This window comes from Bubalus bubalis, chromosome 16 (assembly GCF_019923935.1).
Source record: "Bubalus bubalis isolate 160015118507 breed Murrah chromosome 16, NDDB_SH_1, whole genome shotgun sequence".
NCBI lineage: Eukaryota > Metazoa > Chordata > Mammalia > Artiodactyla > Bovidae > Bubalus > Bubalus bubalis.
Genome location: NC_059172.1, coordinates 54557721 through 54574749, shown reverse-complemented (window position 1 = coordinate 54574749; position 17029 = coordinate 54557721). Strand labels below are relative to the sequence as shown.

General features: G+C 47.3%; 1 protein-coding gene across 4 annotated transcripts in view; it reads left to right on the top strand.

Annotated features, from left to right (window-relative positions):
* POU2F3 (POU class 2 homeobox 3) overlaps nucleotides 1–17029 on the top strand; it is a 94519-nt gene that overhangs the window by 37103 nt on the left and 40387 nt on the right. For 2 of the 4 annotated variants that reach the window (XM_025266759.2, XM_006044895.3), the window contains exon 3: nucleotides 2565–2599. The exons of the other annotated variants lie outside the window; for them this stretch is intronic. In XM_025266759.2, the coding sequence (XP_025122544.2) occupies nucleotides 2565–2599 (35 nt within the window). The remainder of the gene's footprint in view (nucleotides 1–2564; nucleotides 2600–17029) is intronic. 4 annotated transcript variants of the gene reach the window in all.

Here is a 17029-nt window from a genome sequence, read left to right as displayed (position 1 = left end):
AGGCAGGCAAGGGCCAAGCTTATCTATCATTTAGAGCAGAGCAGAGGGAAGGGGGCTTCAGTTAAAGCTCCAGAGGATTCTCTTGGACCCCATTCATTCATCTATCAGGTGCTTCTTGAGCCTCTGGCCAATGTTAGGAACTACAGTGGTCTTTGAGGACAAAAGTGGTGTCATCATTCTGGTTTTCAAGGAATTCATAGACCAGAGGGAGAGAGAGACATGCAGACAAGAAAAGGAGTTCCATGACATGTGCCATAGGGCTGGTAGAGAGGGGAGGGGGACCAACTTTGTAAAAGGGAACAGTGCATGGAGGCATGGAAATGGGAGGGGTGTGGCGTGTTTGGACGTGTGGATCTTTCCATGTGACTGGAGCACAGGGTACCTGGGAGGGAGGAAGGTGAGATCATGAGAGGCGGAAGACCGAGCAGGGAAGGTAGGCAGAAACCAGATCATACGGGGAATTATTTGTTATACTAAGAAATTTGGACTTCATTCCAAGGCTATTGAGGAACCAATGGAAAGGAGATTTTTTTTTTTAATTAAAAATAACTGTGTTGGTACAAAGTGATAACCATCATCTGAGCCTTCAGCAAGTCATAGTATAATCAGATCAGATCAGATCAGTAGCTCAGTCGTGTCCGACTCTTTGCGACCCCATGAATCGCAGCACGCCAGGCCTCCCTTGTCCATCACCAGCTCCCGGAGTTCACTCAGACTCACGTCCATCGAGTCAGTGATGCCATCCAGCCATCTCATCCTCTGTCGTCCCCTTTTCCTCCTGCCCCCAATCCCTCCCAGCATCAGAGTCTTCTCCAATGAGTCAACTCTTCGTATGAGGTGGCCAAAGTACTGGAGTTTCAGCTTTAGCATCATTCCTTCCAAAGAAATCCCAGGGCCGATCTCCTTCAGAATGGACTGGTTGGATCTCCTGCAACATCAAAGATTGTTGATCACAGATCACCATGACAAATATAATAATAATGAAAAAGTTTCAAATATGTCGAGGATTACCAGAATGTGATAAACCTGAATATACATTATTACATAATGTCATTGTGTTCAGGTTTTCTTTTTTCCTCTAGTAAGTTTTGTCATCCCAACACTAAATGATTATCATTCTTACTTTCTGGAGAATTTCTTTTATTATTTAAGTTGTATTCTGCCATTTTATTAAGGGCTGACCAAGCCAAAGCCAGATGTGAACCCTCTGCATTTGTGGCAAATCTGTTGTTGAGGACAGAGTTCACAATTGTACTCAATTCACTTTATGTAGAGAGAAAGCAGAAGAATTTTCTAATTGAAAGGTCTGAATTCATTCACATGTTCATTTATTCATTCATTCAACAAATATAAGATTTAAAAATTTTTTTAATTTTATTTATTTATTATTGGCTATATGTAGAATCTTTATTGTGGCTCAGGCTTAGTTATCCCATGCATGTGGGATCCCTGACCAGGGATTGAACCCACATCGCCTGCTTGGTAAGGCAGATTCTTAACCACTGGATGACCAGGGAAGTCCCAACCAATATAATTTGAACTCCTGTTATGTACTAAGCCCAGTGCTAAGCTCTGGGTGTATGGCATTTAACATCATTTTCTTGCCATTATAGAGCCAGTTATCCATGGGGCTCAAAGGAAGATTGTTTGGCAGCTCCTGCCCTGAGGAGGTATATGAGTAGGAAACTTAATTTTAGCAAAGAATGAAAGCATTTTTCTAATAATAGGTATATGTTTAAGCAGATATTGATATGTCCATAAATGGAATATTATGTAGCCATTAAAAATTATCTTTGCAAGAATAGGAGAAAGATTTATGATGTGTCTTAATGGTGTAGGAGAAAGATTTATGATACTCACTAGAAAAAGCGTAAAAGAGTAAAAATCTGTAGAGTGGTATATATCAATTAGGAAAAGCAAGCATAAAAAGGTCATGAAATATACAAAAATAGTCATTGTAGCTCTTTGCAAATTGATTTTTTTCTGCTACTTTTTCTATATCAAAAATTTTTTTCTATTAAGCATACCTTTAATTTTTCAACCGAACATTTACTATAAAGGGAAAAAGATGAATAAAACAAAGAATGAAGGTTGGGGGACAGGTGGTAGAAACAGTGGTGCAGTCATCTACCTGACATGACTTAGATCCCATCAACCCTGGAGGGCTGGGATAGTGGAGGGATTCTTGCCTTCGGGCAGTTCCTTTAGGATCCATGGCTGGTCATCCCTTGCTTTTCCAGAAAGCCTGTGTCAGAACTTCTGTCTGAGGACATCTGGCAGAAGCATTCTGGTATGGCAAGTTCTAATCCAGTTAGATTCTAGATGACCTTGGACAAGTCAGTCTCCCCTTTCCTTGTCTGGTTACTCCCTTCTTGAGGAAAAAATTTTCAAAGTCTGTCCCAGGAAACAGAATAAACAGGAAGAGTATGGCCACAGGGCAGGCAAGTGTACTTTTTCAAAATAAAGAGAAGCTCATCCTGACATCCTATTTCCCTTTAACTTTCAGTCTCTTCCACTCTTGCTAGCTATTAATATTTTCTTTTTTTTTTTTTTATCTTTTTCAGGAAATGATCGAAATGGCTTAGATTTCAACAGGCAGGTAAGGACATTCAGAAGAAAAATTTATTCTATAAATTTTAGGGGTCATTCATACTATGTCAAGTGTGGGGACACAAAGAAGATTAAGGGAAGTGTTCAAGGGTGTTTATTTGTAGATTCATCACTCTCAGGATTGGTAGGGGTATTTCAAGAGCTTTTGCAACCCCCATCTCCTGAATTGGCAGGCAAATTCTTTACCACTAAGCCACCTGGGAAGAAGACAAAAGGGTAGGCTTCAGTTAAAGACACATCTAGGTAAACTACGAGGAAGGACTTGCAGCCAATGAGTTTTATCAAACACTGGAAGAGCTACCAAAGGAAGGAGGCTGTAGAATAAGCTTCTCTCTCAACGTCTTTAAAAATAAGACAAGGACTTCCCTGGTGCCTAAGATCCAGTGCCTAGGACTCTGAGTACCCAATGCAGGAGTCCCAGGTTCCATCCCTGGTCAGGGAACTAGATCCCACATGCTACAACTACAGATCTTCAACTAGGATCCTATGTGCCCCAGCTAAGCCCCAGCTCAGCCAGATAAATAAGTATTTATTTAAAAAAAAAAAAAAAAAAAAAAAGATGAGACAGTTTCTCAACTAAGGGATAGTTTGGCCAGGTGTGTTTCCAGGGCAGGAGGATGGAGGATATGCCTGAGGATTCTGTGACCCTGAAGGAGCCCTCCGTGGTTGGGCTGTGGCCTGTTGCTTGTTCTTTCTGAGCTTCGTGGCCCTTGGATGAGGGTGTCTCACGGTCCCTTGGATGAGATGCGCAGGGAGTAGCCCATCCACACCAAGACGGTGGCACTAGCCCAGCCTGGAGGTGGCCCGCTCCACAGGCCTGGTGGGTTTGGCTGCCTGTTTGATCTGTTTGAAGCTGGGGAAAACCTTGCACTAGGTCAAGGGTGGGGGCAGCCCCTCTGGTCCCAGCAGCCTACCGAGAGGCCCCTGATCCTTTGAACTTCTGTAGGGATAAGGTTTCCTCACCAGTTGGGAGAAAGTTTCCGGGTTTCTGTCAGGGGAGGACCTCACTGGAGTTTGCTTCTCTTGGATAAGCCTCATTAGGGCAGAGAGGAGGGCAATCCCCACCTCCCCTGGGAAGGGTTTCTGCATTTCTCATTAATGACAAGAACAAACACAAGAGATTTTTTCCTTTTTTTTTTTCTTTCGGTGCACAGGCTTCTCTATTTGTGTTACACAGGCTCCAGAGCGTGTGGGCTCAGTAGTTGTAGCATGAGGGTTAGCTGCTCCATGGCGTGTGGGATCTTAGTTCCCTGACCACGGTTCGAACCCGTATCCCCTGCATTGCAACATGGATTCTTAATCACTGGACCACCAGAGAAGTCCCACAAGAGACCTTTTCTTTAGAGGGGTGGGAATTTTGGAGTAAGAGAGGCTCTGCTGGTCACGCTCCTTTACACACTTAGACTGGCACTCACCTCTGTGCACAAACACACACATCCACACCCTCCCTAAGAATCCACCTGGCTCCTTCTCATTCTGCCTTTCAGATGCCATCAGATACCAGCACCCACACCCTCACACTCACACCAGCTCACCTGTGGACCTGCAGGTGGGCACTAGAATTTCTCAGGTCCCTAAATTGATAGTGATACCCTCGAGCTTCATGACGAGGGAAGTAAACCAACATTTGCAGACCCTCAGCCAGTAGGCAAGGAGCTTCTGGCACTTCGTCTTATTTGATCCTCACTATTCTCACCTTACTTGGTAAGGAAATCGCTTCCCAAGCAGCCCCACCTGATTTGGGGAAGGGTTTGAGAGGTTAAGTAATTTGCCAAAGTTCACGCACATTGGTTAACTGGCAGAGCCAGGGCTTGAACCCACATCTCCTTGACGCCTAAGTTCATTTTTCCCATGATGCCTTGCAGCACCCTCCTCCCCAGTCTCTCAATTCCCCTCTCCCTGAAAATGCACACCGTCCTTAGGGAGAGGCCAGCAGCTGAGCGTGACCTCACCGTGACTAACCTGGAGGAAGTGGGAGGTGGAGGCAGCTGGGAGGGGAAGAAACAGTGCTGTGTAGGAGTCGTCTTTGTGTCTGATACTGAGAAAGGTTGGCGGACGCCGGAAAGCAAAGGCTAAGCCGCCGCCTTTGGTGAAGCTCTGGTTGGAAGACCCCAAGCCAGCTGGTGCCATGGGGAATTGCAGCCAGGCTCTGGGTACACTGCCTGCCATCTTGAGGTTGCATGAACAAGGGATGTTTACTCATCAGGAAGTTTCATGCTGAGCCTGTTAACTTCCTGATCCCAGGAAAGCAGCCTGAGCCTGTTTGGGAGATAATAGTGAGCTGACCCAGAAGCAGGGCCACCCCTAAGTCCCTCGGAAAGATTAATTCAGAGCTGGGAGGCAACAGGACAAGGCCAGATCCCTGGACGGGGAGTCCGAGGTCCTGACGGCCAATGCTGTTGCACGTACACAATCCTCTCCTTTCTGGGCCTCAGTGTCTTCATGAATAAAAGAAAGATGCTTGCATAACATGGTCGCCAAAGCCCCTGCAGTCTGTATGTTATGGTCCCATCAATTTTCTCATGCCATATTCTGTTTGGTTATGCTTCCACATTCCTTTCATGTTTTAATTTGAAGAGAAACAGGGAAGAGAGTGTCCATTTCTTTACCCTGAGCTGTAGAGAGTGAAGAGAAAATGTCACATGAAATCTTTCCAGCCTTTATGATCTCATGTGATCCAGAGAAAAGAATCTTTTTGAAATTTAAGGGGCAGAGACAGAAGGACCCAGCAGGCTAGATCTGGGGCTAACCATTCATTCTTTGAATACTTAATCATTCCTAAGGGTTAGATAGAGGGTGTCATTTGTAAGATGATAAATTGCCAACGAACTCTGTAGGCAATTCTGTTAAGACAGAAGAGCGCTGAGCTCTGAGATACTGCACAAGGATGTCACCATAGAGATGGTGTCCAAAGCGGGTGACAAGGGAAGAGTATGGGATTTGACTGGCAGAGAGGAGCAACAAGAATATTCTTGTTGCTGTGAAAGTAAAGTCTCACTACGTAAAAGGAAACTATGAGAAGGTCAGCATGGGATGTGATGGTGGAAGATGAGACTGGATAGATTGTGTGGAACTTTGAATGCCCAGCAAAGAAGTTTGGATCTATCCCATGGACAGTAGGGAGCCACTAGGCTTTTTCAAACAAAACTAGTTTCACTTAATGGAAGAGTATCAGAAGGGGGTATGGGTGAGGAGGGAGGAAGGATGAACGGACTGATGTGAGAGAGGCCAGCGGGATGCTGCTGAAGCAGGAGGAAGTGGGCAATGCCAAGGAGTGGGATTAAGCACAGACAGAGAGCCAGATGGCCTGCATTTGAGTCCTGGGCTTTGCACTGCCTGGCATTGTGACCTTGTACAAGTTCTTCAACTTTTGTATTTCTCTGGGGAGAATACTGGTACCTAGCTCACAGGACTGTTGTGAGTGTTGTATGTTAGTGTACCTCTTTGACAATGTCTAGAATATATATATATATATATATATATATATATATATATATATATATACTGTATGCTGCTGCTGCTAAGTCGCCTCAGTCATGTCCGACTCTGTGCAACCCCATAGACGGAAGCCCACGAGGCTCCCCTGTCCCTGGGATTCTCCAGGCAAGAACACTGGGGTGGGTTGCCATTTCCTTCTCCAATGCATGAAAGTGAAAAGTGAAAGGGAAGTCGCTCAGTCGTGTCTGAGTCTTAGCGACCCCATGGACTACAGCCTACCAGGCTCCTCCATCCATGGGATTTTCCAGGCAAGAGTACTGGAGTGGGGTGCCATTGCCTTCTCCAGGAGATCTTCCCAATCCAGGGCAAAAGAGAGTCCAAATTGGGAGAGATTTCTGGTATACAATCAGGAGGATTTTGGCAACAAATTGGAGATGGGCAGCAAAGGAAGGGGAAAGGTCTGGCACAATTCTTGTGTTTCTGGCTTGGATACTAAACATTAGTGGGGCTGCGATCAGAGATCAAGAGGATTGGAGGTCCAGCCAGTTTGTTCAGATGATAGGAGGAGGAAGAAGGGCAGATAATGGTCTATAGGTGCTCAATACATGATGAGAAACTCAGATCTAGAGCCAGCAGACAGGTCAGGATGCATATTGAGGAGTCACCATTGAATGGTGTTAATCCTAGTGATAGGAAGGAGTGAAGTCACCCTGGGAGGTGGTGCAGACAGGGATGAGAATCCAGAGAAGACCTGGAGAGAAGGAACATGTCAGGGACAGGCTGATGAACAGGTACCCATAGATGAGACTAAGAAGGAGTGGTGAAAGGGACGGATGGAGAACCACACCCACAAAGGAAAGATTTTCACAAAGGCGGGGACAACAGATAGCATCAGAGTGCACAGAGATGTTGTACAGCCCCAACTGGGAAGTGGCCATGGTCTGGCAGTGAGGTGAATGGTGCTGGTCTCGTCGTGGCATCATGATGAGAACAGATGCCAGGTTGCTGTGGGGTGCGGGGGAGGGGAGGAGAGGTTAGGATATGATGGAGATGAGGACTACAGAATTCCCTTCCAAGGAGTGGGATGATGAAGAGTTGGAGATGTTGGCCGAAAATGGAGACAGTGTGAATAGAAGTTTTGGGGGGATGAGGGAGGCTTTGGGGGGCTGTGGGCCTGGGGAGAGATGGGAGATGCAGTAGAGGAGACAGAAGACGGAGAACATGGATGGAAGATTTAGCCTAGAAGAGGGGGTTGGGGGGAAGGGCTAAGCACCCTGCCAGTGAGTTCAGGAGCCCGAGGGACACCCTTCCAGTCCCGGAGTTTCTCCACTTCCACTTCCTGCTCTTTGGACCAGCAGCTAACTTCAGAAGAACTTTAGGAAGTATTATTGACTCACAGGGCTTGGAGAGCCCTCAGTGACACAGGCACACCTGGGCAGCCTGGCGCCGCTCTGTGCTGATGGCTTCTGGGCCCCTCATCAATCCAGGGCCATGGGTGTCCATCAGAACTATCAGCACGGTGTCTCCACCTGTGCTGTGGAATGCTGTCTGGCCAGAAGACTTCACAAAAGCTCTCTGAAGCCAGAAGAGAGTCTGAAGCAGGTTAGCAGATATCTTTGTCTCTGAGCATCCTGCCCCCAAAGCTGAGAGCCAGCTACCTGGGGTTCTGTCTCAGCCCCAGGCCTGGCAGTATTCTCAACTCACCTGCTCCTACAACAGGAGGCGCTTCCTTTCTGGCTCAGCTGGTAAAGAATTCACCTGCAATGTGGGAGACCTGGGTTCGATCCCTGGGTTAGGAAGATCCCCTGGAGAAGGGAAAGGCTACCCACTCCAGTATTCTGGCTTAGAGAAATTCCATAGACTCTATACTCCATGGAGTTGCAGAGTTGGACACGACTGAGCGTCTTTCACTTTCACTAAGCCACTTGAGTAGTAATTGGGCTTCCCTGGTGGCTCAGACGGTAAAGCGTCTGTCTGCAATGTGGGAGACCTGGGTTCTATCGTTGGGTCGGGAAGATCCCCTGGAGAAGGAAATGGCAATGCACTCCAGTACTCTTGCCTGGAAAATCCCATGGACAGAGGAGCCTGCTAGGTTATTGTCCATGGGGTTGCAAAGAGTCAGACACGACCAAGCGACTTCACTTTCACTTTCCATGATGGAGACAGGACCAGGCTCTCAAGCTGGGGCCTGAAGGTCTGCAGTGAAGACATAGTGAGTCTTCTCCCGGGCACCCAAGGAGGGCTGGCCCCACTGTAGCTGAGCACCAGAGGGTGAGGGAGGGAATTAATTGACCACATTTGACCATTTAGTCCCACAAACCTGTGCCTAGCTGGGTAGTGAGGAGGAGTCAGAGAAGCGTAGAACGAGGTCCCTGCCCACAAGAGCTCCCAGTTGGTGGGAAGAAAACACAGTGGAAGATGCAGGGGGAGAGAAGGAGGGGGGGCCTGCATTATACTAATGCCAGTGGGCTGATTCAGGGAGTCTCAGAAAGAGCTAGAGCATAGGGATAGCACTAGGGATAGAGCTAGGGACAGGGGGCCCAATAAGCTGGAGGGAGACTCTGAGACCTCCTTGTGAAAGACTTCAGAGGATGAGAGTTAGGATCGTGAAAGTCTTGATCCTCTGAGGCTTGTTTCTGTCTGCGGCAGAATCCAGCTTCCGGTCCTGTACTTCCAGGTGGAGGCAGGATTGTTGATGGTGGATGGGCAGACTAAGGGAAGAGATTGAGGAGCCAGCCAACTACATTTTGCTCAACCCTAAGAGTAAGGTTGGGTTTTAGTATGTTGACCTATGACATCCCTCTTTTTCCCCCGCCCAGGTACCTAAGCAATTGAAAAACACAGATGCAGGAGTCAGACAGATAGAGCTGCAAGGAAGACATGATTGTTTGTTTTTAACTCAGTGTGCTTTTATTGCCAAAAGAAAGTGAAAGTTTTACCCTAGAAAACATTGCTATAAAAATCATTTAACAACAAAATTATAAAGACAGAGTAATGACAAAGATAGTGGTTAATTCTATCAGAGAGCTTAGATGGACAAAATATATATAGTGAACATCAATACATCTCTCTTATTTCTTTGTCAAACAAGAGAAGAAGGACAATAATACAGTATTACTTTTAGGTAATATCCTTTATAAAGGTACAATTTATTTAAAAAGATTGCACTTGAACAATAGGCCAGAACTTATTTTCAATTAACTGGTTGGGGGACATGGTTCTGATGTGTTGCCATAATGGACTTTCAAAGACCTTGCTCCAGAACTAAATATATCCACCCAGCACACATAGAGTTGGTGGAGAACAGACGTTAAAATACCCTCCTAGCCAACAGGCAGGTCCCAGAAGGGACCAAGTCACACATATCCATTTCATTCTAAACCTGTGCTTCTCAGCCTTATCAGATCCAATATCCCTTGTAACAGGGTGCTATAAAACCCCCTTAATATGCTAGAATGAAACTTATAGAAAACATACCTAAAAATCAGCAGGATACTCTAATTTGGATAATGATTCAAAGGAGAATGAAAAAAAAGTAAATAATATATATTTCAGCAAGTAAATCCTCATGAAGACTCCCCCAGAAGGTTTGATGAGATAATATGATGTTTATATGAATGGGACAGATACAAGTACAGACTGATATTGGTATGCTATGCTGGCAGCTCAAAAGCCATGATTTTCCAAAATGTTAAGCAAACTCTTGATTAACTTCCAAACAAAGTAAAATATAATCTTTCTTCAATTTATGCAGAAAATGGCATCCCAGAAAAAGGCAGTGCATATTAAAAGTGTGCAAAAAGTACAGTGTGCCCGCCTAAAAACTGGAATTGGGGACTTCCCTAGCAGTCCAGTGGTTAAGACTCACACTTCCAATCTTCCAATGCAGGGGACGTGGGTTCAATCACTGGTTGGGTTTGATCCCTGATTGGGAAACTAAGATGCCACCTGCTGCATGGAGCAGTCAAACGGAAAAATAAAAACTCTGGAATTGGGTTCTAGGCTCGTGTGATTATAGGCAGGCTATTTACTGACACAAGTGACTGATGGGTATTTGAAAGCCAAATACAAGTTGTACAGAACACAAACAAGTGTTTCTTGGCTATTACCGTCTTCTGCATCACAAGATGTCTAGAATGTCTGTCCTCTGCTTGGTAAATGCAAATAGAACCTCCTAGTTATTAAGACAGAAAAACCACCACACAGATTTCAGAAAATGACCTTCAGCTTTGCTCTCACCGCTGCCCCCAGCCCTGCCCCGCCCCACTGTGAGCACAGCTGCTGACTTAGGCTCACGCGGGACACAGAGCCCTTCTACAGGAGGTGGAGGTCACGGTGTTTCTGTGGCTATGATCCTTCCACACAGAAAGGCAAGACAGTGAAATATGGAGGCTCCCCAGCCCTGGGGAAAGGTACCCCAAGTAACACACACAAACCTGCCCTCAGAGAACTCGCTTGCTATTCCACAGGGAGACAGGTCTGAAAAGTGCCTTAAAATGTCAGAACAAGGGGTATGTAAACCAGTGCAGCCTGAACAGGGCCTAAGCTGGGCCTGTGGAGTCACAAGGTAGATGGAGGCCAGAATTCTGAGGCAGGAGATGGTTGGTGAGACTAAAGGACTCCTTTCTCCAAAGTGATTCCCCCGTCATAGTCAAGATAATGTAACAATAGAAATATTTATTAGTAGTAAATATTTATTATTATTAAATGATAATAAATCCTGCCTGTGCACAGGTGCTGAGTGCAATGTGCTTCGTTTTTATTGTTCCTTTTATTACTTAGAACACTCCTGTGAGGTCTTTGGGATCATTCCAATTCCACAGATTAGAAAACTGAGGCGCTGAAAGGTTAAGGAATTTTCCCAACATCACTTCATCCAGAAGTACGGAATTTAAGGCTAGACCAGCCAAACTCCAGACTGCGTGCTTCTTCTGCTCCACGGCCCCTCTTGTCTGGGAGGAGGTGGTCCCATGTAGTTGAACCAATTGTCTGTATTGGTCAACCCCCCCGTGTTTCACTGTCCTCACCTGAAGATGAAAACAGTCATCAGGCCTCCTTTCCAGGCATGTTGTAAGGGTTAATTACAGTTAAGACACAGAATAGGCTCTGACATACAGTCATTGACCAATAAACATTAGCTGCTATTATTTCTGATGAATGAGAACCCATAATTTTCTCTTCCCCTTCTCTCCCTGGGTGGCTGCTCTGCCGAACTTGCACCAGTTTAGATGGGCTGCCAGGGCTACTAGAGGGAAATTTTTTTCTGAGATGCACGATCTCTCCATCTAAGCTTCCCCCTATCCAACCCTAGCTTGGATGGGAAGCAACTGATGAGTGTCTTCCCTTTTGGAGAGGCGGGAATTTGTCCTTTGCCAATCATGCTCTGCTGTTTGGCCTGAGGCTCAGATGTCAATCGTCTCCTGTTCGTGGCCTGGGCAGCAGCCTCAGTATTTAGATGGATTGAGCCTTATTTAGAACAGGACTGTGAGAAGCAGGTAGGAACAGGAGCAGCCAGGGTTCTCAGGAGGCTGGTCCCGGGACACCCTGGTTGGCCTTAGAGCCGCCGCCACCACCACGAAGCCCCTCTGGGGCACTGGGTGTGGGGCCAGCTCGTTCCGGCCGCAGCAATGGCACAAGCCCACGGGTGCCTGTAGATGGGGAGTGGGAGACCGAACGTTCCTCTCCACTCATGTGTGGGTGGAGAGCAGAGAGGACACAAGAGGAGAAGGAAAGCGTCAGACCTTCTCCCCGATTCCGTGGGGATGCAAAAGAGGGCTTTCTTTGGAGATTTGAATGAGTTGCCTTTGATGGGTCTACATTCTGGTAAGGAAGGGCCAGTTTGTGCCCCTCTCGTGTAGGAGTCTTTTTGGAGCAGGAGTCTTGAAAAAAAAGCTGGATTTGGCTCAAATGGCATAAGAAATTAATACCATCCTGAGCTGAAAGGCAGTAGGCCATGCCTTTCATAAGCAGTATCTCATTGGAACCTCACAGCAACCCAGAGGGATAGCTTTTAGAATTCCCAATTTACAGATGAGAAAACGGAGTCCAGAAAGGTCAAGAGACTTTCCTGGATTCAAACTATGAATGATGGAATGTGCCAGGCACTTTACCTAAAGTTCTATCTTACTTGATATTACTTAATCCTTACGACAGCCAGGTGAGGTAAGCGTGATTATTCCCATTATACAGCTGGGGTAACTATAACTCAGAGCGGTTAAGTAATTTATCCAGGGTGGAGCTCAGATGTGCAGCAGGCCTGTCTGACCCTACCCTGTGGCAGGCTGTTTTTGAGACAGAGAGATCCTGCGAAGCAACGAGCCCTAACATTGTACAGAGCCCCCCGCCTGTAGTCTGCAGGGTACTTTTCCACAGGTCCCCAGCCCTCGTGCTCAGACCGCAGACCTCTCGCGGCCAGGGCTTGCCAGCCTGCATGACAGAGATGCTATCTGCAGGCTTGGGGAAGGCTGCCAGGGGAGGGGTGGGGTGAAGCAGGGTTCCCACCCAGAGGGTTCCCCTGCCCCGAGAGGAGGAGTGCCTCCCCGGCCTGTGCGTGAGAAGGGTGCAGGGAGGAGATGACTGTTTGCCTGTGTGTATGCCCACAGGGCAGGGGGTGGTACCTGGCTTCTCTGTGCCCCCAGTCGGAGGGCTGTCGAGGCAACTCTAGTACCCAGAAGATTCTAGAATCACTGCTGCGGCAGAAAATAAACTGTTCCACCTCAAACTTCCCTCTCCTAGTCTAGCCCGAGAGTGGCTTCGGAGGCCGGGCTCAGGGCTCAGGCGCTGTGGCCTTGTTCAGTTCCCTACCCCATTAAGCCAACAGTTTGACTCTCACAACAGCTATTAAACAAGCATCATTATTCTCAATGAACAAGGGAACTTCGGCTTAAAATGGTAAAGTGACTTCACTTAAGTGGCAGAGCCAGGGCTTATTCCACTTACCTTTATTCAGTGTTTACTTGATCATATGCGCTGTGTCCATTGCTGGCCTCCTGTCTCCAATTCCGGTTTATTCTACTAACTGGCTGCCCCCATCACCCCCATCACCCCTCTGGCCTCTGCTGCTTGTGTCCAGATCCAATGTCAAGACTCCCTTCCCTCCTCCCTGCGAGGCCACTAAAATCCCCTCAGCTTCCAACGCCCAAGGATTCACATCCTGTTTTGTTTCTCTGTCTTGGCAGCCCCTCCCCTGCACTGGCATCTGTAACATTTTCTCCTCAGACACCGCTGGCGTGGACTGCTGCAGGGCGTCTGGTTCTAGGCTTGCAAGTGGCAGTGTAGTGGTCAGAGATCCAGCCCTGCGATCACACAGACCTGGATTTGAATCTTGGCTCTACCACCAGAAGCTGGGGTCACTCACTCTTCCCAAGCCTCAGTTTCTCCCTCTGTAAAATGCGGGGAAATAATAGCATCAACCTCACAGCATTGTTAGGATGAGGATTGAAAGAGATCTTGAGTGTAAGCTGTCTGGGATATAGTAAGTGCTCAATAAACTGGCTGTTGTTGCTGTTGCCGCAGTTGATTCTTGCTGCCCTGTTTCACATCAGCCTGCTCCAACTCTGCTCTTGGGAGGCACTGAAGGCCCAAGGTTCACCATTTTCCAGATGATAGTTCCATTCAGATTCCCCCAACTGCAGGCCTTTTTCTGGGTGCCCTAACCTGTGCCCTTGTGCCTGACTCAGCCCGTTCCTAGAGGAATAATAAGAAAAATATGCCAGACTCAGTTGGTGCCAGGTAAACACAGGCATGCCTCTCCTTACCTGAGAGGGTGGTTCCTAAAATGTTGTACGTAAGTTAAAGTTTTATCAACTAATTTAATTTTTTTTCACCAAGAGCCCGCTATTTAAAGCAATATTATGCTCAATCTTTTTAGAGACTATAAGAATGCCCTTTTACGATGAATTAAAGCAAACATCATCCATAGGATTTGCTTAAAGTAAGTTCTGTATTAATTTGGCTTTTTCCCGATGACATCTTCTCAAAGAAAGTGTGTGATCCTAACCAGGAAATGTTTAAACTTGACCCCATCACAGTGGACGGGACTCATCTGAGAGCTTGGAAGTGGGTTTTGTGGGCCAGTTGGGGAGCTGGTAAACTGAAGCCCAGAAAGATTAGAACACCCAGTCCCTGGGGGTAAACGCTGATGCCTGCTGGGGCCAGTGGTGGAAGGCTTCTGTGCCCCCTGCCTGGGGCTGGGACTCTCGGAGATGTGGCTGCTAGGGTACGAGCCCCAAGGCCAGACAGAAAAAGTTAACACCACTCTGGCTGGAGGGAAGCCATGCAGCTGCCCAAAGGCACGGAGTCCCTTTCTCTCTGAAGTGAACCAGAACCAACTTCCTTTTCGAGAATTTGGTGCTTCCCCTTATGCTGGCCGGGCAGTGCAGAGGAGTACAGCTTCCTGGCTTCAGGGCACTCCCCAGCCTGGCCGGGCCCATGGCCTCTGAGAGACAGACACTCTTCCCGCATAAAGCGGGGTGGGGGGTAGCAGGATCTGAGGTTTGGGACTTGGCTGAGAATCTAGCCACTCAGCCAGGGTCCGTCTAACCTCACAGGAGACCTCCAGGCCCTCTTCTTCCCAGGTCCTAAGGGCTTCTAAGTACCACCCAGAAATGATCCTCTTTAAAATAAGGAAGTGTCCTCAAGATAGGGAGGAACAGAAGAAGAGGCAGCATCTAGACTCTGTTGCTTTTTAATTTTTTAAATTTATTTTATTTTTGGCTACACTGAGTCTGTTTCTGCACACGAGCTTTCTCTGGTTGCAGCGAGCGGGAGCTACTCTTCCTTGTGGCGCTCGGGCTTCTCATGGCGGTGGCTTCTCTTGTTGCAGAGCGCAGGCTCTAGGGTGCGTGGGTTTCGGCATTTGTGGCGTGTGAGCTCAGTAGTCGTGCTCCCAGGCTCTAGAGCAGACAAGACTCAATAGTTATAGCGCACTGGCTTCACTCTGCGGCTTGTGGGATCTTCCCAGCAGGGGTCAGACCCGTGTCCCCCTGCATTGGCAGGCTGATTCATAACCACTGGACCACCAGAGAGGTCCTCAACTGTTCTGAATGAGCCCTACCTGCACACCCCCAACCCCCTCACCACCTCATCCTCACTTTCCATCACCCTGCCATTTATATTTCCAAACTCAGCTTAGATGTCTTCTTCTTCAGGTAGCCTTCCAGAAGATGGGAAATATTTGAGGAAAGAGTCTGTATTGTATTGATTACAGTAAAGCAGTGCCTAGCACAGAGCAGATGTTCAGTACGTGTTTCTTAAATAAAGGGACTGATGGATAGCTGTGATGAACCTATCCACCCATCCCTCCATCCCGGTGCCAAGGATCCCACCTCTCTGCTTTTCAGGGCCTTCTGCTCCTCATGCTGCTCTATTCCCTGTCGTCATTCTCTTAGCCAGCGATTCTCAGAAACACACCCCTCCTCCCAGGGAGGTGAGCTTGCTGGGTGTCTGCACATAGCGTGTACAGTGGGCTCCCTCCAGTCCACTCTGGTAAATATTTCCCAACTCCACTGCTTTACTGGCTGGGTCCCAGGAGCTATTGGCTGAGGCATCTCAGCTGTTTGCTCAGTGGGTGCTGGGTGCCAGGGCCTACCCTCTAGGCATCCGGGGTCTGCATATAGGACTCTGGCCAACCTGGCTTTCTAAACTCTTTGAGGTTGAGAGTTCAGTCCCAAGCTACATATCCCAAGCCAGAGGAGGCCCCTTACAAATGCCCCTTAACGGAGGACAGGGCTGAACTTCTAGGACTGCCCTCTCCGGGCCATTTCAATAGGAAGTGTGGTTCAGGGTAACCAGTGACCCCTGACAGCTCTGTGACTATATTTTTCATTAGCTGTAGAGACAAATTTGGGTTGCGTTTCTAACTCCGGAGTAAGAGACAAATAGACCCTTAGGGAAAAAGGGTCCCTTAAGTCATTTGTCCCCTGTATCCAGAAGGGTTCCACAGATCTCTGCTGTCTGGCACCAAGGCTTTCTTCTTCTTTTCTCCCATCCCGTCTGTGGATACACTTATTTATTCATAATACAACATTTTACGATTAAGTTTTCACCATCTGCATTAGCATTTTTAAAAAATATTTACTTATTTATTTGGCTATACCGGGTCTTAGGTGCAGCATATGGGATTTAGTTCCCTGATCAGGGATTGAAACCAGGCCCTCCACATTAGGAGTGCAGAGTCTTAGCCACTGGACCACCAGGGAATTTCCTGCAGTGACATTTTAAAAGAATAAAACAAACAAACAAACAAAAGAATAAAACAGCAAATTTTTATACAGTTAAATATGTTCAATTTAAACAGTCTGAGAGTTTGCATTTTGGGGTATTAAAATATCAGTTGCATGTAATGAAGTGATGACCTGAGTAGGTGATACTGGTTACTTTAATGTTCTTAGTTGACAAAATAAAAGAACACTCTCTGAACTCTGCCAAAAAAAATTAATTAATTAAAATTTACTTGTCAGGAGTCTCAAAACCAGCATAAGCCTCAAAACCAGCTTAAGCTACCTCCTGGAGCAACATTCTTCTGCCAACATCTCTGACAGAAGGCCCCTGGCCCCACACCTCTGGCCAGAGCTCTCCCAGGAATTCGGGACTCACTTCCCAGAATGCAGTTCACTGCAGGGTTCAGCAGCTTGCGATGTTAGGACATTCTTTCCCCTGAGGCCCCATCCGCTCTCTGTGGCGGTCACCCGTGGTCATCACTCCACGTGCTCCAGGCCCTAAATCCATCCACTTCAGTTGACAGCCCTTCAGTATTTGAGAAGAGCTCTCACCCCTCATCCTGCCACCTACACCAGGGCTCCCTTGTGGCTCAGATGGTAAAGAATCTGCCTGCAATGTGGGAGACCTGGGTTTGATCCCTGGGTCAGGAAGATCGCCTGGAGAAGGGAATAGCAACCCACTCCAGCATTCTTGCCTGGAGAATTCCATGGACAGAGGAACCTGGCGGGCTACAGTCCAAGGAGTCGCAAAGAGTGAGACA